This window comes from Gallinula chloropus (genome assembly GCF_964237585.1).
Source record: "Gallinula chloropus genome assembly, chromosome: 15".
In the NCBI taxonomy this organism is placed as follows: domain Eukaryota; kingdom Metazoa; phylum Chordata; class Aves; order Gruiformes; family Rallidae; genus Gallinula; species Gallinula chloropus.
Window position 1 is genome coordinate 3927022 of NC_140100.1, and position 25205 is coordinate 3952226.

The following is a 25205-nucleotide window of genomic DNA, read 5'->3' on the forward strand; positions in this document are numbered from 1 at the left end:
AGCTGGCCTTGTAATGGAAACAGCAGAGGGGACAGCCCGAGTGGCCAGGGGAACTCCCTGAAGGCACTGGGTGATCTACCCTGTCCTTCAGACCCTGGGCAGCTTGGGGCAGTCACTCTGGTGTGACTCCTCGTGACTACACGTTCATCCCTCTGTGACACAGCCCGCATTTTGTGTACCCAGAGCAGCTGTTTAGGGCACCCGTGATGTGCCTCAGGTAGCAGGAGGCAGAGCTCCACCTTGGTGAGACACGTGTGGTTCCTTGTAACGGGCTGGGAAACCACCACGGTCGTGGAGGAAAACTTGTGTCTCCTGGGTCTCATCAGGCAGCCCACTCCTACACAGTACTCGTTAGCTCATGAGCTCATTTGTGCCTCTCTTGTACAGCCACTGAAGAAAAAAGTAACTGCTGGCTGTAAGATGTACATAGAGAAACACTGATGATGAAACAGCAGCACCCAGAACTCGCTGAGTTTTCTCTTCCTGGGCAGACCGCTCCTACGCTCCAGTTAATAATTACACACAAGGAGGATCCAATCTGTGGCAGAACGAGATGGAAGGAGTAGAAGACGCAAAGTAAACTCGATGTCATGTCAGGAGACCGGTGATTAGCCTGGGAATTTTTTTACAAGTGCGCTCAAAGGTACCCAGCAAAGAAGTGGGATTACTGGCCCCCTCCAATCAGTTACCCATCCTTCCCACCAGACACAGCCCTGGCCTGCCAGGGCTTCACAGAGGAGGTGCAGGAATGCTGCTGAGGAGCGCTTGTGCTGATCCAGGGGCAATCTGGCACGGCCCTCCCTTTGGTTTCACAGGTAACGTCACTTTAGGCTAATATGACGTGAGTCACTAGCTCAGTCTCTTGAGCAGACAGTTTCTTGACATGAAACCAGACAACAAGAAGGCAACAGTATTGCCATAAGCACTACAGGGCCTTGAACTGAGCTCTCGGAAACGGCACCAGACGTGGTGTTATCTCTGAGCAGTGCCATTTTCCCCACTATTCCACTCTTCTGCAGCACAGTGACCTTTGCTTCTGCAAAACGCTTTCTCAGCAACTAGTTGTTGGGTTTGGAGCAGTTTTGCTCATGCTTTGCTTTATCCAAGATCTCATCCTTCCTGGAAGGACGGATCCCAGTCAAGGGCCAGCGTCTCCCAGAAAGTCTCTCCAAACTGCAGGGCCCAGCTCTTCGGCCTCAGGCGACTTCCCAACCCTCCTGTCAGAACATTCCATTCAGCAGTTTCCATGTCTCCCTTCTTTAATGCCTTGAGAGGGGTGAAATACAGCAAAGCCTTGAGAACTAGCAATTGCCAAACCCAAAGCTGTTCCCTACTCTTCTTGCTTCCACTGACACCCATGTCTGAGGAGAAGCCCATGGGTGTGATGACAGGGAGTCGGTGAGGGGTTTTGCCACCTTGGAGAGGGGCAGTTTCTAGATACACCACCATTGCAAAGAACAGTTGTGCTGGATGAATCAATTTCCTCTCTCTCCATAAAAAACTCACATTTCAAGCCTGGTAGATTTAACAGCACGTGCCTTTTGCTGGGCCCTCTGTGAGCAGAAGGATGGAGGGTTCAATTCCTGGGCCCTCTGTGAGCAGAAGGATGGAGGGTTCAATTCCTGGGCTGTTGAGGGCAGCGAGCTGCTTTGCACTGCCTTTTCCCTGGGGCAGCTCCTGTCTAGCTTCAAGAGCCAGGAAGTGCCCTGGAGATGCCAGAAAAGGGGTTTTCCCACCAAACTTCCATGTAGGGCCGAAGTGCTCTCAATATCATTTTCCCTTCTCCACAGAGGACAGATACCCAGGACAACAGATCAAATGAAATCACTTCCTTTGTCCCCCAACCCCTGCCATCCCGCTGTGCCAGAGGAGACTCGTGCTCGGGAAACACAACCCATGGGAACACAACCCGTGGCCCCAGGCACCATGCTTCCTGAGCATCCTGAAGGAATCTCGCTTCCTGTTCAGACTCTGAGGGGGTTTTAGTAGATGAAAAATCCTTGGTAGCTGCAGCTGAGGGGTTTAAAGCGGCGGCTGTAATTGGGAAATGAAAGGGAAGGCAAGGCCGAGCCTCTCAATTTGGGCTTCAGTAATGACAATGATTCCTTTTAGGCATCATCAAAGGAGAAACGGGGGGGAGGATGGAGAAGGCGGTTTGATCACACGATGCCCCTCAGCCAAGTCATAACGTGAGGCAGTTCAGTGAAAGGACAGGCTTTCCAGGGCTGTAATCACCCATCCCCTGGGTGCCGCCGGGCAGCGAGGAGCTGGCCCATGGGAAGAGCTGCTGGTCAGCCTGGGTGGGTACAGACACCTGGCATGATGTGGGACAGGGCACAGGGCACACAGCCCTGAGTCTCCATTGCACAGCAACACCTGAGCAGCTTCAGGAGTGTTTCAGTTACATCTCAGGGGTGCATTCGTCCATCCTTTGATCCAGCAATGTCGGCACTGCCCGCTAACTCCCCAGAGTGTGGGAAGGCTGATACAGCTACCAGACATCCCTTTGGAGAGAGGCACCTCAGCAGATGCGACAGAGCAGCAAGGAGGTGATTTGTGACAGCCAGCACGCAGGGAAAGCTGGGCCTGACTTGTGCTTTACAACAAGCTGTGTTCTTAATCAGTTCTTGGGACTGGGGTGATCACAGCCCGAGCCGCCGGCAGCTCCGACAGGCACATCCACACAATGGTGCCATAAACCCAACACAGCCACCCCTGGGAAGGTATTTCAGCTCACAGCAAGTATTACTGCCCCAGTGACCTCCCCGACCCCCAGGGATGATAAACAGACCCTACTAAGGATGTGATAAGGTAAGATAAGATGTTTCCCCTGAACTCTGCCCCTGCTATCTGCACCCAGGAGCGTTTGCAAGGGGGGGGCAGGTAAAAGGTACCCGGTAGTTTGCCAAATTACGGAATTTCTGCCCGCGTTACTGGGCGGAGGAGGAAGTGGGAAACGCCAGAGCCTGCCTCCTGCTCCAGGGTATTTAACCACGGCAGCCCTGTGTGGAGCCACATCTCTGCTCAGCCTCCAGCCACCCCTGGGAGGGAGGAACAGGCGTGGGGGAAGATGAGCTGCAGCAGGTACCCAGTGGATGTGAAGGCCGTAGGCTTGATGCAATGCAGAAAGCAGAAGGTACTTGATTTCTGTTGGATTAGGAGGGTTGTTTTGTTCTTCAGTATTTACAAATCAGGAACTAGAGAGCTGAGTTACTCTTGCAGGGGTATAATAGCTCATTTCCCTGCACTGGTGGGATTAGAGCCTGGTGATCTAAGACTCTAAGATCCAAGAACTGGGGTCTCAGACTGCTTTTTTAATGGCTTTGAGTATCCTAAGAAAATGGTCACCTTTGACTGTGTTCAGTATCTGTCAGACATTGCTTCAGGTTTTAGCAATGATTACCTGTTTGGGGCCCTAAAATTAAAGACATATTTTTATAGCTCTAATGTTTAATTTAATTTTTTAACATGAGAATCTTGCAGCCTGAAGCCAGAACTAAACCCCAGGTCCTGGAAAATGCCGATTGCTTGAAAGCATCTAATATTGAACGTGGCAATTAAAAAAACCAAACCCACACTCCTTTTCCCTTTTATTTTTCCAGAACTACATGATGTTTGTGTCTTGGTCAGATCAGAACAACATCCTCATCTACCGGACCTTTGAAGACTTTAAAAGATTCCACGTAAGTAATTATCTCCCTGAAAGCAGGATTCCCATCATGGGGAGGGGGGAAGAAGCCTTAGGAGAGTGTCGATCTGCTGAAGCACCACAACTATCTCCTCCTCCTTGCTTTCAGAAAGAGCTGAAGAGAAAATTCCCCATCGAGAGTGGGTCCCTCAGGAAATCTGACCGGACAATACCAAGATTTAAAGGTAAGGAAAACAAATCTCTGATGGACCAACAACCACCATAGAACTGTCAGGGACACTCATAACTGATGACAGAGACTTCAATCTCGGAGCCTGAGCTTCCTCTGGAACAGATAACAGCTGGCTCCTGTTGCTGGCAGGGTACAGCACCGTGCTTGGGTCTCTTACTGACTGTACTGACCTAAAATAACCCAGATTTTTTTTTTTTATAAGATAATTACACTTGGTGAATCAGTATTACACATCTTGGCTCAGAGCTCTGAGCCACACTCACATGTGAGCAAAGATAGATTTTAGATATTTAAAAATTCTATCAGGCAATATTATTCAGCCTGGAGAAGAGGAGGCTGAGGGGAGACCTCATGGTGGTCTGTGGCTTCCTGACAAGGGGAGAGCAAAGGGGCAGGTGCTGGTCTCCTCTATGGTGACCAGGGATAGAACATGAGGGAATGGTGTGAAGGGTCAGGTTGAATGTTAGGAAGAGGTTCTGTACTGAGAGGTCACTGGAACAGGCTCCCCCGGTAACTGGTCACAGCCCCAAACTGGGCTGAGTTCAAGAAGCATCTGTACAATGCCCTCAGTGCTGTGCTCTGACTTGGCTGGTCCTGCATGGAGCCAGGAGTTTGGCCTGATGATCCTTATGAGTCCTTTCCAACTCAGGAGATTCTAGGATTAAAACTGATCGAGAGGCACAGGCAGCTGCTGTCTTGGCTTCTTACAGTTTGGGCTTATGTGGGTAAGGGTGGTAGGTGAGGACACCCCACGCTCAGGCAAAAGATGCTGCTCTCAAGGCACCCAGAACTGTTGTTATTTTACATCAACTTTGCTCTTGTTAAAGATGCAAACGTGAAGCAGAGGAAGAGTGGGAAGCTGAACAGGTGCCTGGAGATACTGAAACTGCTGGAAATTTACTCCCAGGAGCTGCTGAAAATGGATGCAAAAATCTCCCAGGGTGAAGACGTGATTCAGTTTTTCAAGGCCCAGACCCAAGACCTAGATCCCTCCTTTCCTGAGAAGAGGTACTAAATTCCATTTGTATATTTTGTTTGTACATGTCCTTACAAAACAGAAACATTACAGAACAGAGGTAGAAGAGAAACAACAGGTACAGACCAGGGCAGCAGAGCAGGGAAGTTCTGCTGGATGCTTTAACACACGTTTATGTCATTGCTGATGCCTAAGTTTTTCCTTAGCCTATTGCATAGACAATGTTACCAAAAATACTACTAAACTCAACCTTCCACCTGAGTTTTTAGTAACCCACCATTAACCTTTACTTGTCAGCGTTGTGATAATGCCATCAGAAATTGGAGGGAAAAAGAAAAACCAGCCCCAGCAGCCACTCGCCACCATCACACACCCCCAGGCATCCCAGAGCTACAGATGCATAGAAACCTTTGAAACCAAAGACACGAAGAACAAGACTTTCCAAGTGGCCAAGGAGGAAATTCTCGAGGTGTTAATCAAGGACATGACCGGTATGTGTGACAGGGATTCTCCAGCTTCAGGGACAGGGGGTGTAGATTGATTCACAGCTTGGCAAACACCAAGTCGGTGGCATCTTGGGTGCTGGTGGGCATTGGGACGTGTGGTGTGCTTACCTGGGTTTACTCAGGAGGACAGGCTGAGGTGCCAGCAGGGCACCAGCCTGGCACTGAGCTGCTCCATGGACTGTCCCTCCTGTCCCTTGTGGCAGAGCAGCTCCTACCCTGGGATCATGGTCACCTGTCTACTCGCAGGGTCTTAAACCCCTCTTTTTTCCCCTGTCTGCTGCAGGATGGTGGCTAGTGGAAAATGCAGACAAGCAGATTGCCTGGTTCCCAGCCTCGTACCTGGAAGAGATTGACATCCACAAGGACATCCAGAGTGCCTTGAGCTCAAAGGAGGAGGGTAAGTCTGCTTCTGGCTCCCTGGGACATTGTGGTCCTCCTTCAAAAAGTTAGTTCTACAAAAACCCCATCACTTCAACCATTGCTTGGAGTACCTGCCCAGAGCCCTGACACTTCTCATCACCTCTGGCACTAGCTGTGCGTCTCTGAGCAAACCAGTCCCAGGGACACTTGCTCTGCGCCTCTCCCTCGCTCCCCAGTGCTCCTGAGCTGCTGTCACAGGGATGGAGGAATCTTCTCCACAAGGCAAAACTGACCTGCCCCTCTCTCCCCACAGGCAGCCTGTACTTTGTGGTGCGAGCCTACGAGTCCCAGGAGGCAGATGAGCTCTCGCTGAACCACGGCGTGGTTGTGGAGGTGGTCAGGAAATCTGATGATGGCTGGTGGCTGATCCGGTAAGGAGACTTTTCCAAAGCCCTTGCTCCTCAAGGGAGCTCGTTACCTGCTGTGGGTGCTTCCTACCTGCTCCTTCCCAAGCAGGGGCAGAGGCCCTCTCAGCTGACTGCCCTTGGCTATGGTCGGTTTTCCCCTTCCTCGTGCCCTGGGTACAGCATTGGGCTGAGTCCCTGCCTGCTCCCCCAGCACTCTGCCCCCTCCCCTGGGCCTGAGCTGGGAGGAAGGCTCCTTTCAATGTTGCTTTGCATCCTTCCCCATCAGATACAATGGTTGCACTGGCTACATACCCTCCATGTGCCTCCAGCCCTACAAGAACCCTCACCACAAGCTCCAGACCATCATGAGCTGTGCGCTCAACGTCTCCATGCCAAACCTCTGCTCCCTGACAGCTCTGCAGCCCTGGGGTGAGGCTGTGGGACAGCGGAGGGTGCAGGCTTGCTCTACCCTTGACCTGACTGAAAAGGACGTGAGCTCTCTGAGAAGCAGATCGAGGTCTTTGCCCAAGGCCAGCTCCATCTCAGACCTGGAGTCAGACAGTTCATCCTTCAGCTCAGGGAGTGGCAGCGAGCAGGACGGCCAGCTGAGCTGGAAGCCCGACTTGTCAAGATCTCTGCCTGAAGTCGAGCAGGCCAGGAGCCCTTCCCCGCAGCGTGCCTTGGCCTCGCACAGCAGCAAGCCTCCACACCTCACCCAGAAGGACAGAAACGACTCTGGCTTTGTGGAGTCCTCTGCAGCTGACCTCAGCAACTCCCTCACTGACCCAGACACGGCTGCTTCTGTCCCCAAGGTGCCTGTGCGTCCCTCAGCCCACGAGATCCTCCAGAAGTGCAGCACGGTCACCAAGCGAGCTGTGCAGCAGTCTGCCACCCGGCCAGCCCTCAAAGCTGTCCTCCCCCTCCCCAGTGCACACTAGTGCCCCTGGGGCACAGACCCAGCCCCAGGCCACGACCAAGAGCTGAGCATCCTCCTCACCAAAGTCCCGCAGGAGCCATGGGCACAGCAGGGGAGCATCAGCGGCGTGGGGATGTCAGGGATTGGAACTTGTGGCTTTCCAAGGACATGGTTAGATCCCAGCAGGACACACATGCAAACATTGCTTCCATGGGCAACCCCATCCTTGCTGCAGCTTGCACAGGGAAGCTGGGGGGCCAGGAGCAGCTTTACTCAAGTTAGCTGAGAGGATTTAGTGGTTTAACTTCTGGCAGCTGCGGATGTGACAGCTCCCGTGTAAGTTAGAGGTCACTTCAGATTCAGTTACTTCTCCCTCAGGCAGGTATTTATCCTGCAGTGCAGTATGTGAACATTTCACAATCGTTCTTGCGTTGTTCCCCTGAGCAGCCAGCTGGCAGAGCGTGGCAGCCGCCCCAGGGAACAGCGCAGGGAAACCCAGAGTACGTGACAGAGTCACCCATGAAATCCAGAGCTCTAATTACTGGTACGGGGTAGGGATGGGATGATGCAGTCAGCTGAATGCCATTTATCTGAATCCCTTATTTTACAGATATTTTTTTTTTTAAGCTCTCTGATTTTTGGTGGTTTTTTAGGGTTTGGGGCTGGTTTTTTATTGTGTTCTTTTATAAAGGTGAGATAAGCTCGACTAGCAGAAAACTCGCCACGTGTACGGACAGGCTGGATCTGCTGTGAGAACAAAATACCTGTTGGGGGAACCTCAGCTCTGACAGCTCCTCCAGCCAGCTCTGTGCAGGCACAGAAACCAGGAGGATTGCAGTACAACTTGTTCCCCAGCTGGGTAAGGGCAGCAGAGCACATTTTTAGGAACAAAACATTCCTCTTTTGGGGAGGGGGGGGGGGGATAGTTACTGAAACCCACAGCAATTCTCATCACAAACTCATTTGCTAGAATTGAGTCAGACAAACAGTTCTAGGAGAACACTTTGGACTTTGATATAGACTGATACCTTTCCTTTTAGTTATTCTCCCAGGTATCTGCTTAATTTGTTTGAAACAAGTAATTTAACCAACTTGTGAGGTGTTTTTATTGTTCTTTTACATGCTTGTCTCTAAAATAAAACACATATAAATATCTATGGAGACTGATGGGTCTTTGTATTTCAAAGATTTTATAGCCAGAGAGTTAAAATTGCCCTTATGTCCCATCCCAGGCACTAACATTTGGGGCTGGCACAGGTGAGAGACCTCCCTTGGCCCAGGCTGAGTTTTGCCCACACAAAGAAAATATTCCATCAACACAGACTCCCCTGCTGGGCTTTGAGATATGATATGATATTGCCAGGAGTTTCTCAGTGCTGTAAAGCTTTAAATCCCTGCTAATGACCCACTGCTTGTTCAGAGCCAGGTTCTGCCTCTTCTCCAAGCTAAGGGCTGCTTAAGTGTCTGGGCCTGAAAATTCAGGGTGAGAAAATACAAAGGGAAACCATGGCTTGGGCAAAGAAATGACACTTCCCTCTCATTAAACCCAAAGGAGACTGAGTGCTGGGCTTGTTTTAGAAATTCAAACCTTAAAAAAATTTATTACAAAATAGGAGAACAGTCCAGTTGCCATACCTGGGGGGGAAAGCAATTCAGACTCTCCCCTCTGGAAAGAGCAACTGGGGGGAGGAGGGTCATGAAGTCATGTCTTCCTGCTGGGCCACATCAGCCAGCTTCATGTTTTGCCACATGAAATCAATGAACATGGAGGCCTGGAGCAATCGGCTCAGTCTTTGGAAGTGGCGCTCTGAGAAGAGAGAAACAGAGCGGCTTGCTCACCAGAATGGGGTGGTGGTGAGGGGGAAATAATCTCTCCTCCCTTCAGACCAAGGCAAACAGGGAATATTCACAACACAGAGGAGCCTGGGCTTGGAAGCCTCAGGCTCACAGCCCATCCCTGCAGCGCAACTCACCGGTGTAGGGCAGCAGGGACTCCACAGCAGGTTTGATGCCCGAGTACTGCAGGAGGCTGTCGGGTGCTTCGTGCTTCAGGAGGGTTTCAATGACTGCCTGGGCTTCGTGGCAGTTTCGGGAGTTCGTGTTCCACGTCACCAAGAATGTCAACACTGCCTCTGGGGAGGAAGGGAGTCTGTATCCCAGCTGTGCCTTGGGTGTCAGCTCGCAGGAGATGCCAGGTTAGGAAGCATCTCTTCTGCCACCCTATGGCTCCCACACACTGGTAACAGTGAGCCCGGAGGGCAGAACAACCATGCCAGGACATGTGAGCTGGCACAGAGGTGTAAGGCCAGGCAAAGCCACTCACACAAGCTCAGAGCAGCTCCTGGTGTACACCATGAGTAGCACCGTAAGGGAGAAGCTGAGCACTGGTCCTGCTTGAGGGCGGTGGGAGCTCAGTGGTACACGTGAAGCCCAGGGACCCCACTCCCTCTCATTTCAGTTGAGAGGACAATCCCCTAACCTGAATGGTTTAAGCACTTAAACCACTTTGCAACAAACCTTTCTGATCCTTCCGGAGCCGAGCGATGTTCTCTTCCAAGTGCTTTCTCCCATCAGTTTCCCCAAGGATGGCTGCAGAAAAGAGAAATGAGGAGTCCATGCAAGAGTCCAGCCCAGGGATCCACGGGCTGAGAGCAGGGAGAGCATTTTTCCTGGGGGGAGGGTGGTCACTTAGGAAGAGGAGTTGTAAAAGAAAGCAAACACTGAGATTCTGGGACAATTAGACTTCATAGTCTTTTGTCTCCCTGGAATAGACATTCTGAAAAGCAGAGAGGGCAGAAAAACGCTTTCAGAGCTCAATGGGGACTCACCTTTGACCACCATCAACGCTGTGTGAGGACGACCCAGAGAGATTGCCAAGCCTAAAGCTTTGAGATACCTTTTCTCATGAAGCAGGTTAGAAAGCTCTTGCTCTCTGGAAAACAAACCAGGGTCAAGACAGTGAGACAAATCTTCAGCTGGTATTTCATATTTTATTTCCTATTAAATAGGAAGTAGGAGATTTGGCACTAATGGCAATGCAGTGGTTTAAGGCCAAGAGAGAACAGCTCAGTGCCCTCACTCTGCAGGTAATTACCCTGGCAGGTTGTTCAAGGGCTCCCTGAACTATCCGGTGCTGGCAGAAGCAGACAGGAGTGAAAGCAGGTTTCAGCGGTTTGACTTTGCTTATCTTAGCAGCACATGAGCATGAAGCTAATCAATTGTCAAGCTGACAGTGTTACAGGAAGGGAGCTAAAGAGAAACTCTAAAGAGGAGACTCCTGTGCCCTGCCAGCCTGTAAATAGCGAAGCGATGTGATGTTGGGATTAGATGGAGCTGGATGGCTCCAGGTGTGGACAGTTTCAGTGCAGCTCATTATTGCACATGATCAACTTACTTTATAATCTGCTCCTCCTGTTTAGCTTGTGCCTCCTTCTCTTCAATCTCAGTGACATCCTATTAAAAAGCCAACAAAACATAAAACTCTGTCAAGTCTTGCTTTCACAGAGGTGAGATTTTCTCTAGCCATCGCCACGAGGAGACCAGCTTCTGCAGCAGGATCCACAGGTCAAGGAATTGAAGTGTTAACTCCAGCAACTCAGCTTCCCTCTGGTGCACCTCAGACCCCCAGCCCTGGGCAGGCTGCTAAGGCACATCTGCTATTCCTTTCACATCATCAACTGGGGAAATACACTCTGGCCAAAAAAGCCCAAGCCCAAACCCCAAGATGTGCCTTACTGACCAAATTTCCAAGTGCAGAAAGGAGGAGAGCACACATCACTTGGACCTGGGAGGAGGCTGAACTGAGGGACCCCGAGCTCTGGCTGTGTTTTCATTAGCAACCCAGAAAGGAAACAGAGAAAGATCCCGCACAGTACCTTCCACAGCATGATGCAGGAGTCACTGGATGCTGTCACAACCATATCATCTTGCTTGTTAGAGTGAAGACCCCAGATTTTATCTTCATGACCATCTAAGGTTTTCACACACTCATTTGTTTTAATTGTCCAGAGTTTTAAGAGACCATCAGAACCACTTTTGGAAGACACAGAAACAAACCAGAGTCACCTGATAACTCCACTCTCACTCTGCCCCATCTCAAATAGCAGATAAACCTATCCCATTCCAGCAGGAGCTAAATTAACCAAAAACATCCGGGAAGCTTAGTAATTCCAACCCAGTAGTTCCCAGTACTACCATTACCCCTTCTGGTGATCCCCTCTTGGGAAACCCTACTACCTGTGTTTCCTCACATGCTCTGGAGGTACTTCCAGCCTGTAGCATCTCAGCCTTTCTGCAAGGAAGGAGGCAAACTGCACTCCTCCCTGCTACTACTCAGAGAATCAACCCTTTGCAGATCTCAAGAACTGTTTAGCTCTGGCTGCTTTGCTCTCACCCATACACAGTAGGGTGAGATAGATCCTTAGCTCTGCCTAATTACATTGTCTGTCACTAACCCAGCAGCACCACAGCAGCCAAGCAGAACCCAGAGCATACCTAAGGAGGGGAAGTTAGAAGGCTGGCCCTTGCAGAAATCTCAGCATAAACATGGCATCTTCCTATCAGCCTCTCCAAACCAAAATCCACCACACAACTCTCTGCTGCTGATACCAGGTAAGAAGTTTTGCTTCTTAGACTCAGCCCCCCTGCCTGGGCTCCTGGTGTAGATATTTACCTGCTGAGCAGCTGTGCTCCTCGGCTCACAAAAATGATCTTCAGCACAGAAGCATCGTGACCTTCAAAGGTCTGGAAAACAGAAAGGAGCCTCAAAAGTGTCTGAGTGGTTGCCAGGCCTTTCAAGAGAATACTCTTTCAAGAATATATACTCCCTAAGACCAAAAGCTAAGTTCCAGAAAGCAGCCTCATGCTCAGGACTCTCAGTGTAGGCTGAGAGGGCAGTTGGAAATGACTTGCCTCCACCCCAGTTTTCAAGCTGCCTGCTTGCTCCAACTCGTTGCCCAAGGCCAGACCACAAATGGTGAGGCCAGGGGCACAGGTTATCTCCCAAAAGGTGGATTCCCCTCCCAAAAGGTTGATACCACCACAAGAAGTGCCCATTCAGCAAGGTAACAGAGAATGTGGCACACAGCTGCAAGTGCCTTCTCATCAGCTCAGTGAGACTCTACTGGAAGCTCTTCTGTGAGTCTTAAGTTCAACTCTTGTGCTTTTTCCTTCATGGCCAGAGCTGCATCAGGCAGCACCTGCTTCCTTTCAATAGCCTGAAAGTGCTTCTCCCCACAGCCACTCATGTTGCTCACTGGCTAGCTAGAAAAGCAGGATCACCTGAGCACTGGGTAGATGCTCTGGCAAGCTGCACACACATCCAAGACCCTGGAGAACAAGGCTACACCTGGATAACCCTTCAGCACAGCCACGTTGCCACAGCTCAGCTGCACTAAGCAGCACATACTGTTCTGAAGCAACCCTAGTCAATCCCCAAAAGGTGCAAGGGGCAAAGTTCTCACTACCTTCAGACAGCTGAAGTCCCGGAGACCCCAGAGCTTCAGGGTCCCATCTGCTGAAGAGGTGGCCAAGATCTGATCCACTGGGGAGAACTGCACACACCAGATGCCACGCTTATGGCCAGTGAAGACACCCAGCAGGGAGCAATCCGAGCAGGACCACAGCTTGGCCGTGCGATCCTGCGAGCCCGTGGCAAGGAGCTTGTCGTTGGGAGACACTGCCACGCTGTTTATGTCCTGGAGAAGCACAGAGAGGGAGAAGCAGCTGAAGCCTCTGCTCTCGCTGTCAGACAGGTAATAAGTGTTGGGTACAACACAGGAGGGAAGGAGTGGAGTACTGAAAACATGTTCTAACATCAGGAGGGGCTCTACCTTGTCATGACCCCTCTCGGTCACTCTTGCATGAAGGGTTTCTGGGCTGGAGATCAAGGCTGCTTTTGCTTTGGAAGTGAGGGGTTCTGGGATAGTCCAGATCTTGATGGTGCAGTCCTGGCTGCTGGTCACTACGAAGCTTTCTTTCAGTCTGAAAGGAGTAAAAAAAGAATCAAGTGTAAGGAAGCAAAACAGTGGCTTTCCCTGGACAGAAACCCCACCTTCCCCTCCCCTATCAGGATCTACACACATTCCTTCACATCCCAGCAGAGTGACCAAGTGCTTTAATGTTTTTTCAAGCTTTCTTTCATTTTACTTAGGTCCCTGAGACAGCCTCCAGCAATTGAGACATTAAGAGGAGTGCTGCTAGCCCTCTTCATTTACAAAGGTATACTGCAGCTCTTGAACAGGCAAGCTGGGCATCCAGACTCTTCAGCAGCATGAAGAAAGGAGAAGAGCTGACAGACATGCTATTCAAGCAAGCACCTTCACAGACACATCCCCTTCACTCCTCATCCCTCCTCTCCAGATCACTCAAGCTTTATCTGGCAACTCATCCAGCTGCTGCTCTTTAAGGCAAACAGGACTCAGACTGACAAAGAAACACAAGCTTCACAATTTAAGGACAGACAGATGTGCATCATCCTCCCTTCAAACTCAGAGCACTGTGAGAAGCTGGGGCCAAGAACAAGAAACAGTCAGACATTGACCAAAACATGCAGCCTGGGGCTCAGCAGAGCAGCCATGACTCATGCAAACAGAAACCCTTGTCCAGTTTTTATTACCTTGAGCAAGAGACTGCGCCTACCCCGCGAGCATGACCCAGTCCTTGGGCAACACAAATCACCCTTCCATCTTTGCTCATCCGCCAGACTCGAAGGCTTTTGTCCTGTAACAGGAGGGGACAGAAATCACTGTGCTGTTCTGACAGGTGAGCAGTTCCCCACACGTTCACATCTGTGAACTTGGCCATTCATGTGTTTTCAAGCCTGAACCATCAGAGCAGGGGAGGGCAGACACAGCCAAACACGGTGACTGCAGTCTGGGATCCCAGTGTGGAGGTTTATTTCTGAGTGTATCAGTGCAGCCACCACCTTTCCCAACAGTTTTTAGGCACAGCTCCCCATCAGTCTCTCACTAATGGCATCTTTGAAGTCTAACACAAGAGTAATAAGATGCTTGGAGAAGGAGACATCTCCTTTCAGGCTAATACAATCCACCACATCTCCCCAGCAACAACGTTAAAAAGGGATAGTAGAAGAACCTTAGATTTGAGGGATATAGCAGACAGGAATTCTGTCCAAACAGAAGCCCTTTCTGGGTCACCAAAAGGGAGTAACTCTGCCCATAGAGATAACTAGAAATGAAGAGATTCATTAAATGAAGAAAACTAACACACCTTGGCACAGCTGACGAACATCAGGCCTTTCCTGAAGACATCCAAAGCCAGAATGGTTTCTAAACAGAAGAAAAAAAAAGCAGCTGGATGCAAATTAATACTGAAATTGGACAAAAGAACTGCATGAATTCAGAAGCCCACTGCTTAGTGACTGGGGGACAGGCTTGGGACACTCAGGACACAGCATATCCACACTCACTACAGTGACTGGCTGCTCAGAGCACTGGTGCAAGCTCATCACAAAGCCACCCAACTGTGCTCAGAGCCTGCACTCACACACAGTATAAACTGATCTCACTGCTCGTGGAAGGGACCAAACAGACAAACCAGTGAGTGCTAAATCTGGACAACAGAATATACACTCTCTCCTCAACTCCAAAACCCGTTGTGCTGCTGCTCCAGAGACAGCTCCAGGACTGCAGTCTCCACAACAGAGTTGTGAGAGAAGCTGGATAAAGAAATACTTGCACATCTCCCACCCACCCAGGGCAGAGCTCACCACACACACACTCACCTGTGTGGCCATAGAGGATCTGGCAGTGTGAAGTTGCCAGTTCAAACACTTTCAGCTGAGGACTGTTGGTAGCCACAACAATGTGAGAGTCACCAGGTCCAAGGAACTTCACATCCAGGACTTCATCGTTGTAACCTGCTAGCTGAGGACAGCAGAACAGAAACAGTTAGAGAAGTACCCAATGGTACCATGCTCCCTGAGGCTGCATTACTATTACCTTACATCTCATACTTCATGTAAAAATTGGATTAGATGTAACCTGGAGCACAGGAAGGACTGTTCTGATTTCCTTCCCTTATGTTTGTGTCTGTGTAATAACCCTCCAAACCCCAGCAGCGATTTGGGCTACCTGGCTTGTAACCAAGGGATGGTTCAAGACCAGGCAGGAAAGGGGGTAACCCCAGGCAAAGCTTTCACCAGAAGCAGAGCTGATCCTCAAGTATGGAAAAAGGAAGAGGAGAAGGGAGGCTGAAGGTTGTTACCTGCTTCCTTAGCTGAAGAGTTTGAGCATCATAGAAGACAATGTTGTGTTCCACAGACACTGTGACAATCTCCTTTCTCTCAGGCACAAACATGCACTGGGTAAGGCTGCGCTCGCTGGCCTCCTCCTTCAGCTCAAAGGGCACGGGCTGGGTATGTACACAAGCAGCTGTGGCAACTTCCCAAACTTTCAGGATGCCTAATCAAGATGAGGACACAATTATCTGTCAGAGCTACTGTTCTAAGGCAGTGACTGTCCAAACAAGAGAAAACAAACCCTGGCAGTGTCTACAGAAAAGGCTGCACAGCTTTAAGGCAGGGCTGTGAAGAGATCCAGTCGCTGCGGCACAAAGAGACACAAAGGTTTTTCTCCTTCAGTCCAAATCAAACATTCTTTGCAGTTTGGAAACACACAGTTAAACTTCTACAGCATGCCAGATCAATCCTGCTCACTCAGCACTGCCAGAGGCACACAGAAGGCTCTCCTCTCCGGGCCTCAGAGTTCAGCCTAAGATCTATCACACAAAAAACACATGCCCCAGAAATAATGGGGTGTGGTGTCTTAAATACAGTCCTTCCTGGGCTCCTAAATCTGGCAGCAACATGCCAGGACACTCACCTTTGCTGCCAGCTGTGACAAAGTGCAACCCCTGCTTCTTCACACCCAGCTGAGAGAAGTCTCCCTTGTCAGGTAACAGGACAGCAGCTTCCACGCTCTGCAAGAGAGTCGACCAAACGACAGCTGAGTGCAGGGACCTGGTCCCCCTTCAGCAGCCAGAGCCATGCCAGAGGCACACACCCCACTGCCCAAGGCCACACAGCCACTGAGGACAGACAGACAACAAGAGAACAAAGTTTTCACACAGCTGTCCTTCCCTCCTCCTCCAGCTACACTATTTGTTTCCTCAGATTGCCCAGAGATGACACACCAAGCAAGGAGAGACAGAAAACAAACAATCAGCTTCAGAGAATTTTAAGGCCTCTGGAAAGTATGAGGGGAGAAACCTGGTTTCACAATACACAGGAACACTAAGACAGAGAGGTACCACATGAGCTGGGACCTAGAAACTCCAAAGGATCTCAAAGGAATAAATTAAATGCAACTTCACCTCATAGACAGGGACAGTGCGTTTGCTTTCTCTGGTTTTCAGGTCCCACACCATGCAGATTTGATCACGGCCAGAACTGCAAGTCAAAAGAGCATTCTCAGGGCTAAATCCATTCAACTGACACTCTGAGTACAAAGATGGAATTGTAGGAAGAGCCCCACATAGAAAAAGGCACCAGCCTCCCACCTGACAGCGCAGTATATTGCCAGAAACACAACATCAGTCGCTCGCTTGTGTGGTCAAGGAGACACTGAGCACCTTGTAGCAGGTGTTCCCCTCACAGGGCCACCTCCCCAGGCCCTACAGACACCCACCTCTGGCAGGAGTCAGGCTGAATGGGAGGGAAAGGCCCCCCCAAGGTTTTACCTGAGGAGTGTGTTTCCATCTGCGAAGGCCAGGGAGGTGACAGCGCTGAAGTGACCGTCCAGCACAGCCACACACTTGCTGGTCTTCAAGTCCCAGATGCGGATTTTGTAGTCAATGGAGGAGGAGAAGAGTTGCAGGAGGGAGATATCAGGGTGGAACTCAACAAGGCTAGAAAGGAGGAGGTGCACTTGAACAGGAGAGGACTGAGCTATCTACCATAAGCTCAGTATCTAAACAGACATATATTCTACACAACGTTTGGCAGCTCAATTGATGTGAACGTGTACCAGGACTCTCTTTGTAAGATTTCCTTCTTCCACCACCCACCAGGAACATTTACAACAGAACTTCACCATCTGACACATTCTTTACAAGAATCAGTTAGCAAGCAAGTTAGAAACCAACAAATTTATTGGCCAAAGTCCTTTCTCTCTGGGCTGAAGCCAGGCAAAGCCCTAAACATCTCAAAAGTTGGGAAGTGGAAGGGCCCAAAACCCGCTCAGGCTGGGCCATGACATTTCCTCAAGACATTTTGCATCAATTCCAGCCTCCAAGCATCACCTGAACACATGTGGCTGACAAAAATGACTTGTCCTTACTGTACAACTCCTGAAGATCCTTTAAGGTTGTGTGTGCAGTACTGTTTGACCATATCCCAGATCTTAATGGTGCTGTCACAGCCACCTGGGAAAAGAAGGGCACGTAAGAATGAACTACAGAGGAAAGAGACATGGAAGGCCCAACACAGCAGCAACCATAAGATTTCACAGCCTGCAAAGGCAGCAGAAAGAAAAAATTACCCAGTAACAACTGCCCACACCAGGAGAAGCTCACAGAGCACCTTACACTTGCTGAGACCTGAGCAAAACCTGACTGCTCACAGTCAGACCTGAAGTACAGTCAAGTTACAGGTCACGCCTGCCATTCTCCATCTCCAAGAGTCCCAAGATAACTACACCACTGCCTCAGATGCCTGACTTTTAAGACCATTATACTAAGCACACTCTAGATAGAGCATTGAAATGGTCCCTTCTTGTCAGTCAAGACATTGCTGCTAAGTAAAACCTTCTCTGATTCCACCTGCATTCGGGAGATCACACAGCTCAGGCTGTGTCCAGCTGAGATAAATCACTCCAAAGCAGAAGGGCCCCTCAACATCACTCACGCTGTGTGACAGTGGAACAGGCCTGTACCTGTGGCTAACAACGTTGAGGTGGAGTCAAAGGCCATGGTGGCCACTGGGGCTGTGTGCACAGCTTTCCACGTGCGAACGCACTTGCTCTCCCGCCAGTTCCACTGCTTCAGCAACAGCGCTCGGCTCCCTGTCACCAGGATCTACGCAGAAACAAGGGGAAGGAGAACAGGATTAACTGCTAATTCAGTTTCTTTTGGTGGTCACACACATAGGACAGAAATGCCAGCTGCTGGGACACACTTGAAGCTCAGTCTCTCAATATTCATCCGCCTGACTTGAATTCAGAAGAGAAGAAAGAGATGGCAGCACCTAAGAAGGCTCTGCAGAGATCTCTGGAAGCACAGGGTGCTTCCAGGGGGAACAGCCTTCAGCGTTCAATGGCTTGATCAGGAGCCTTGAGCAGCACAGAAAGCTGCAAAGCAAACACATACCTCATCATCGGGGCTAAGAACAAAGGAACTGATATCCTCCTCTTCATCCTATAAACACGAAAGGAAAGCAAGCAGTTAACCCCCCTTGCTGTGCTCTCAGAGCTCCCTTCTGACACCAAGCACATCCCAGCTGAGCTCAGGAACAACACAAGCGACATCTGCCTGCTCAGAGCAATTCCCATCTTCCTCCTATTGCTCTTAAGAGCTTCAGATGAACAGCGACAGCGGCCAAACACCCCAGGAGCCTCTGGCGGCCCTCAGCCCGGCAGCCGGCGAGCAGCGCCCGGCTCTCCTCACCTGCTGGAGGCTGCGTAGAGCTCCCGTTTCCACATCGATGACGTTCAGCTTCGTCCCGCAGGGGCAAAACATGAACCGCCCGTCGCGGTTCACCTGGGGAAGAGGGAGGGGAAGGGAGGGGAGGCGCGTTACGGAACGGGGGGTGTGTGGGGGGGACACACACCGGCTGCCCCAGCCCGCCCGCGCCGCCTCAGCACCTGGACTCGGCCCCCTCGGTAGAAAGGCTCGATCTTCCGCAGCGCGGCATAGCTGGAAGACAAGAGACGGGTTAAAGGACAGAGAAGCCCCGGGACGGGACGGCCCCGCCGCCCCCCCCGCGCCAGCCCCGGCCTCACTTGCTCTTGAAGCGCACGGGGCTGCCGGCGGCCGCCTCCATCGCCCACACCGCCGCGTGCCGGCCGCTTCCGGCGCTGCCCGGTTGCTACTGGTGAAGGGCGACGCTTCCGGCGCGAGGCGATGACGCACAGGCGGGCCAAACCGGAGCGGGAACGCCATCTTTGGTGCTGGCCGGAAGCGCCCCACGCAACACGTCCCACCGCAACGCGCTCCCGGCGCTCCGGTGCCGCCTCCGGCTGCCTCAGCGAACCCCTTCCCAGCCTCCCCCCCCGCCCAGGAAAAGGGGCCTTTTAAACAGCACGAACGACAAACACGAGACTTGGCGAAGGCGCTTTCGATTAATTCATCTTTTATTGCGTAAGAAAAACCCGTAACTGAGTCATTCCGAAGCGTTCCAGCCGCGGATAGTCCCACCACCGTGCGTCACCGCACGGCTCACCCTCGCCGGCAGCCAAGAGTCTCCGCTGCTGTGAGAAGGGGACACCGCACCGCAAGCCACGGGGCTGCGGCTCGGAAGACGGCGCCGGTGCGCCCGTTCGCTCCACCACCCGCTCGCCCAGGGATGTGGGGCGGTCCCGGGCCGCGCTCAGCACCTGTTGGTAGAAGAAAAGGCAGCGCTCAGACACGGCGGCGGCAGGAGCACGCCCTGCTCCCGGATACCTGCTCGGTACCGGGGCTGTGGGAGCATGGGTTTCACTCCCCACACGTGGCTGTGGGCAGTAAGCTTAATGCTCCCTATGCTGTCAGCACAGTTATCTCACCGGGAGCCACGGGAGGCGCCGAGTGATTTTCAGACTGTGCCTGCCGCCCGCAGCGCCTTCCTAGGCCCCTCATTGGGATCCCCCCCACCAGGCCAGCTCAAGCAGCACCATAAACACACCCCAGCGGCCTACCGCGCCTATTTTAACCCCCAGACAGGGCTCCCAACGCTCCCCAGCAGCGCCCCAACCTCACCCACCTGCAGCTCGCCTCACACTGAGCGGCAGCCGGCCCGCGCGCTCCGCTTTATGCAGCGGCGCATGCGCACGGCCGCCGGCCGCTCTTCCCCGCCCCGCACCCTGTATAAGTGAGCGGGAGGTGGCGCTCTGGCCCGTAGCGTATTCCTCATTCAGAGCGCGGGGCCGGCTCTGCTGGGCGGTGCTCTCGCGAGATCGGCGGACTACAAATAGCGAGCGGCGGGGCGGCGCGGCCTTCTACGCTGAGAGAACACGTAAGCGTGGAGCTGTCATGGTGCTGGGGGAGCGGAGCGGCCCGGCCTGCGCCGCATCCGCGTCCATCGGGGCTGCCGGCGGCGCGGAGGCGGCTGCCTCCGGGCGCTGCCGGTTGCCGCCGCGGCGCCCCGGCTTAAGGCGCCTCTCTTTGTTCTAGCAAATGGCGGACGACGCCGGTGCTGCGGGAGGTGCGGGAGCGGCCCGAGGGGGCTTCCGCGGCGGCTTCGGGACGGGGCTGCGGGGCCGCGGGCGCGGCCGCGGTAGGGGCCGAGGGAGAGGCCGTGGGGCCCGTGGAGGAAAGGCCGAAGATAAAGAAGTAAGTGGCTCTTGGGGCCGGGCGGGGGTGTGTGGGGCCGCCCCGGGTTGTGGGGAGCGCGCTGCGGGCCGCGTGTGGGGCGCCCCGGAGCAGAGAGTGAGCCGGTTCCCCCTGGGGTGTTGGCAGGTGGAGCTGCCGGTGACCCTTCTCCGCGGGTTTCTTCCCTAGTGGATTCCTGTCACCAAGCTTGGTCGCCTGGTCAAGGATATGAAGATCAAGTCTCTCGAGGAGATCTACCTCTTCTCGCTTCCCATCAAGGTGAGTGTCTGCATAGACGTGTAGGGGAATCTTAACTTGGGACAGGGGTGTAGCAGTAGGTGTAGCATTTGCTGTCCAGGATGCTCAGGTTGGGCATGAAGAAGCTGAGGCCTGTTGTAGTCACTTGTGGTGAAGTGAGGTGGGTTTGTGTGTCACTCTGCTGTGTGTCGGGTGGCAGAGTGTTGCTCAAGTGTTCCTGTAAAAGTTCACCTCAGGAATGGAGAAAACAAAGTTTCAGACTCACATGTTGGACTGCCTTGCAAGCTGGAGCAAGCTTACACCTGCAAAACTTAATGTTTTTAAGCATACATTGCCTAAGATACCTGTGTGTAGGGATGTTGGACCTGAATTGTAGGAGCCTTACGAGTTTAATTTATTTTTAAAAAAATGTGGTTTTTTATGACTGATTTGTGTGATTAAATGCCTTGCAGGAGTCGGAGATCATCGATTTCTTCCTGGGATCTTCTCTGAAAGATGAGGTGTTGAAGATCATGCCTGTCCAGAAACAGACTCGTGCTGGTCAGCGTACCAGGTTTAAGGTAACCTTTCTCTTCCCTTTTCTTATAGTGAAGGCTTTGCCTGTTGTTTTTTTATGTTGTATTTTTAAAAGTTTCCTGTAGTCTTCTGCAGCATCTAGTAAATGTCTTGGTATGGAGATCAGTCTACAAAGCTGCTGTACTAACATCAAAGCCCCTGTAGTACACTCAAATGTTACTTGAGATGTCCTTAGCTCAAAACCAAGTTGCAGTTGTGTGTTGGTGGCTTTTCAGTGGCTGTACTGGAGGTTAAACTCTTACAGTGTGACGGGGCAATGCTGTTGGGGTATTACTGGGACTTCTGAGCAGTGTAAGGCTGTAGCAGGGGTTTGGATCTCAGTTTTCCAGCCACAGCTGACTTTGAAGGCTGATCCCTATGGGGGGAAATGGTCTCCTTGAACTGTGAGCTGATGGACTCTGCTGTGCTGAGCGGTGTGCGCGCTGCAGATGCCAACAGAATCTTTCCTTTCACTCCTAGGCTTTTGTGGCTATCGGGGACTACAATGGCCACGTTGGTCTTGGTGTGAAGTGCTCTAAAGAGGTTGCCACTGCTATTCGTGGGGCAATCATTCTGGCAAAGCTGTCCATCGTCCCCGTACGGCGAGGCTACTGGGGGAACAAGATCGGCAAGCCCCACACCGTGCCCTGCAAGGTGAGAACGGCTGGCTGGGGCTGGTCCCTGGGGTGGTGCCGTAGGCACCCTGTGTTTTGGGCTCTGTGACTGATTGTTTTCACACAGGTCACTGGCCGCTGTGGATCTGTCCTGGTGCGTCTGATCCCAGCCCCTCGTGGTACAGGGATTGTGTCTGCCCCCGTTCCCAAGAAGCTGCTGATGATGGCTGGCATCGACGACTGTTACACCTCGGCCAGGGGCTGCACTGCCACGCTCGGCAACTTCGGTAAGCTTAGAGGCTTCCACGCTGCAGGCTAGCTGTAAGTCCTGCTGGTTTCATCACTGAAGTACTCATTCCTACGGTGTTTTAATCTGTGCTGAACCAAAGCTTTCAAGCAGAAGTGAAAACTTCTGATATCTATTATCACTGCAGGTCAGTCCTGCTGTTCATGGCCCTGAAGGGCTGTGAAAGTTACAAGAAGTGGTCTGTCTGTAAGGAGGGTTGATAAATCTCCCAATCTGCGCGATTGCACTTGTGTGAAGTAGTGTAATTGTCGTAACTGGAGAGAGAAAGAAACTTGAGTTTTGTGTGTGTATCAGAGAGACCCCACTATGGTCTCTCTGTTCCTCCCAAAATTCTACATCTTTGGAGCTGGGTGGGTGTTAGCAAATGGGTTTCCTTTCTGTAGCAGTGTTGAGCAATGTTTTGATTTCTGTCTGTAGCTAAAGCCACCTTCGATGCCATCTCCAAGACCTACAGCTACCTGACCCCCGACCTCTGGAAAGAGACTGTGTTCACCAAGTCTCCTTACCAGGTATGAGTACAGCTGCAAATGGCAGCTCAAATCTTGCCCTTCCTGTCCAGCAAAGTTGAGGTGCTGCACCCAGAGAATTTGCAGTTTACCAGAGGAAGACTAGAGTAGTTCTTAGAGCTGACTGCAGGGAAGCGATTTCTCAGCATGCAGCTTTGAGTAATACTTCAGTGGCATTGCAGGTATGGTACAAAGGAAACCAGGAAGGGAAAGCTTTGAAATAGTAACTACAAGTTGTACCAAACTACCCTGTCCTCCCCCCCACACATCTTGCTGGAAAGTCCTGTGGTGTGAGAAACCCGCTGTAGCAGCTTAAGAAAACTAAACAGGTTTGTTTTGTTTTTTTTTTTTTGCAGGAGTTCACTGATCATCTGGCAAAGACCCACACCAGAGTCTCAGTGCAGAGAACCCAGGCGGCTGCTGTGGCAACAACTTAAGTGGGTGTTGTACAAGACAATAAAGTGATCAGTGAACAAGGAATGGTGATGGGTTTATTGGGATGGTTAATGCATCAAGCAGATGGATTCTGTCTCTGCTGGGGACTTGGGTAGGTTCATGTCTGTGGGACCACAGCCTGAACATCTGTGGAATGAAATTGTCTGTTGTGTTACAGTAATCTGGGTTAAAATGGAGTGTTCATCCAGGCCTGGACGAGCTCTGGAGATTGTGCTGTCCTACAGCATGCAATCTTTACCCTGATGGAGGGAATTCCCTGCCAGGGTTAGGCAGAGCACTTGGTGTTTGTTTGCTCAGAGAGGCTGGGAGAAGCCCCAGAGGTGGGGAGAGTCCCAGTTAGTACATCCAGGGGTGCCTGGGGTTTGGAGGGGCTGACAGTGCTTCAGAGGATGGTAACAGCTATTGGAATTCAAAGATGAATGCAGAGCTGAAAGGGGAAAGATGTATTTGTTGGTCTCTTAAGAATGAGCCTAGATAGTGGTTGTATGGCAGACATCTGGGCTGCACGTTTATTGTAGAGGTCAACAGCATCACAGTTCAAAGCTGCAACATGCACTGTTTGCCACGAGCACCAGGCTAACCGCGTAGAGCTACTGCGATGCGTTTGCCTGTGCCTTCCTCTCCTCCATCATCCTGTGCTTCTGCTTCATCAGGCATGTCCTTGCATTTCCATGGACACCAAGATCACCATCTAAAAAGAAAGTTAAAGTCTGAGTACCCCACATTCACTCTTAAGTCTGGAGCTTGGCTTACCACTCCCCCCTTTCCCCGTGCGCAGTCCCAGGCACAGCAGAGGTGTGCAGGCTGTTGCTGTACTCACATCTGTCCTGGTAGGCCTTGGTGACCTGCATCAGCTGCTCCACCTCCTTGGCACAGTTCTGGAACTGGTTGGGTCCTTCCCGCTGCTTGCATGCACCAAGCCTTTCCCGGACTATCTCCACTATTTCCTGATCAACCATCCTGTGGGGAAGATGATGCTGAATGAAGCTGCAGCCAAACTCAACGAAGGGGGGGTGATAACCATGTTGAAATTGAGCTCTGGGTTTTTACAGGGTGCTGGCCTGTGCTGCAGGAACCAGACAGTGCAGGAGGATGTGTCCTAACATCACCCTGCTCAGCTTGGGTGTGCTACAGGGGGCAGCAGGACTATGGCACGGGTGTTCTGTAACAGAGGACAGGTGGTGCTGCCTCAACACCTCTAACTCCATAAAAACACTGAGTTGAAGCCAACTGCTGTGGTTCCCAGAGCTGACTAACCAGAGTGGTGGTCTGGCCCGGTGGCAGCCGTACCTGTCCCTCCTCCACTGGGCTTCAGCCTCGAAGAAGCAGAGGTAGTCCCCCTCCAGACACTCGCTCAGGTCAGGCACACGGCGGAACTTCTGGTGGTAGTAGTAGAACTTGTTCTTGGCTTGCTGGCGCTCGATCCACTCTGCAGGGACAGCGCCTGGGTCAGGCCCAGGGCTGGCGAGCACACCCCCTGTGTCTCTGTCCCTCTGCCCGGCCCGTGCCCTTCCCGTGTCCCACGTTCCTGTCCCGGGGCCGTGTCCCCGCGTCTCTGCCCCTGTGTCCCTCCCTGCCCGCGCCCCCGACTCCCCATGCCAGGCCGCCGCCGTCGCGCACCCCCGAGCGGCGCTCGCGAGGGGACGCGGCCGCCCCGGGACGGCGGCGAGAGGGGGGGGAGGGAGGAGGGGCTCGGGCCGCCGGTACCTCGCACGAAGGTGACGGGCGCATCGATGACATAGTCGTAGACGGCCTGGAAGAAGGTGATGGGGTTGGGCACCGAGGTGATCCTCTCGGAGACGGGGGTGCGGGTCGGAGGCACCTTGTACGCCTCCCAGTCCCTGTCCTCCGGCATGGCGGCGGCGGCGGCGGCGGCCCGGCGGGAGACGCGCGGAAGATGGCGGCGCCCCACACGACCGCGGCGGCGGGGGACGCCGGGGTCGGAGGGCGCCTCTCTGCGCATGCGCGGCGCCGCGCCCGCTGCATGCTGGGACTGGTA

At 52.3% G+C, this 25205-nt stretch overlaps 3 protein-coding genes across 3 annotated transcripts; 1 reads left to right on the plus strand and 2 right to left on the minus strand.

The window, feature by feature from the left end:
• Positions 1 to 8595: 8595 nt before the first annotated feature.
• TBL3 (transducin beta like 3) lies at positions 8596 to 19044 on the minus strand (the record flags this gene model as incomplete). Its single annotated transcript, XM_084270926.1, has 22 exons — positions 8596 to 8853; positions 9020 to 9178; positions 9564 to 9635; positions 9875 to 9978; positions 10441 to 10499; positions 10922 to 11078; positions 11719 to 11789; positions 12512 to 12742; positions 12878 to 13028; positions 13663 to 13766; positions 14277 to 14335; positions 14791 to 14932; positions 15273 to 15469; positions 15890 to 15986; positions 16380 to 16455; positions 16746 to 16913; positions 17345 to 17429; positions 17939 to 18080; positions 18372 to 18419; positions 18669 to 18761; positions 18866 to 18917; positions 19004 to 19044. The coding sequence occupies 22 exons, from the start codon at positions 19042 to 19044 to the stop codon at positions 8741 to 8743; spliced, it is 2421 nt and encodes an 806-aa protein (XP_084127052.1). The 3' UTR covers positions 8596 to 8740.
• A 1309-nt stretch (positions 19045 to 20353) lies between these two features.
• RPS2 (ribosomal protein S2) lies at positions 20354 to 23230 on the plus strand. Its single transcript, XM_084271320.1, has 7 exons — positions 20354 to 20531; positions 20700 to 20789; positions 21221 to 21328; positions 21804 to 21977; positions 22065 to 22224; positions 22662 to 22753; positions 23107 to 23230. The coding sequence occupies exons 1-7, from the start codon at positions 20376 to 20378 to the stop codon at positions 23185 to 23187; spliced, it is 861 nt and encodes a 286-aa protein (XP_084127446.1). The 5' UTR covers positions 20354 to 20375; the 3' UTR covers positions 23188 to 23230.
• Positions 23231 to 23683: 453 nt separating this feature from the next.
• NDUFB10 (NADH:ubiquinone oxidoreductase subunit B10) lies at positions 23684 to 25141 on the minus strand. The gene is made up of 4 exons (XM_084271214.1): positions 24914 to 25141; positions 24497 to 24635; positions 24027 to 24166; positions 23684 to 23897 (listed from the first exon to the last, which is right to left on the minus strand). Exons 1-4 carry the CDS (start codon positions 25059 to 25061, stop codon positions 23797 to 23799), a joined length of 528 nt encoding a protein of 175 aa, XP_084127340.1. The 5' UTR covers positions 25062 to 25141; the 3' UTR covers positions 23684 to 23796.
• Positions 25142 to 25205: the final 64 nt, after the last annotated feature.

Excerpts from the sequence above, each read along its gene's own strand:
- RPS2 (XM_084271320.1), top strand. The coding sequence starts at position 20,376 with ATGGCGGACGACGCCGGTGCTGCGGGAGGTGCGGGAGCGGCCCGAGGG. Across the intron at positions 21,329-21,803 it reads GTCAGCGTACCAGGTTTAAG|GCTTTTGTGGCTATCGGGGA; the intron begins GTAACCTTTCTC and ends TTTCACTCCTAG. Across the intron at positions 22,754-23,106 it reads TCACCAAGTCTCCTTACCAG|GAGTTCACTGATCATCTGGC; the intron begins GTATGAGTACAG and ends TTTTTTTTGCAG.
- NDUFB10 (XM_084271214.1), bottom strand. The coding sequence starts at position 25,061 with ATGCCGGAGGACAGGGACTGGGAGGCGTACAAGGTGCCTCCGACCCGC. Across the intron at positions 24,636-24,913 it reads GCCCGTCACCTTCGTGCGAG|AGTGGATCGAGCGCCAGCAA; the intron begins GTACCGGCGGCC and ends CTGTCCCTGCAG. Across the intron at positions 24,167-24,496 it reads GCCCAGTGGAGGAGGGACAG|GATGGTTGATCAGGAAATAG; the intron begins GTACGGCTGCCA and ends TCTTCCCCACAG.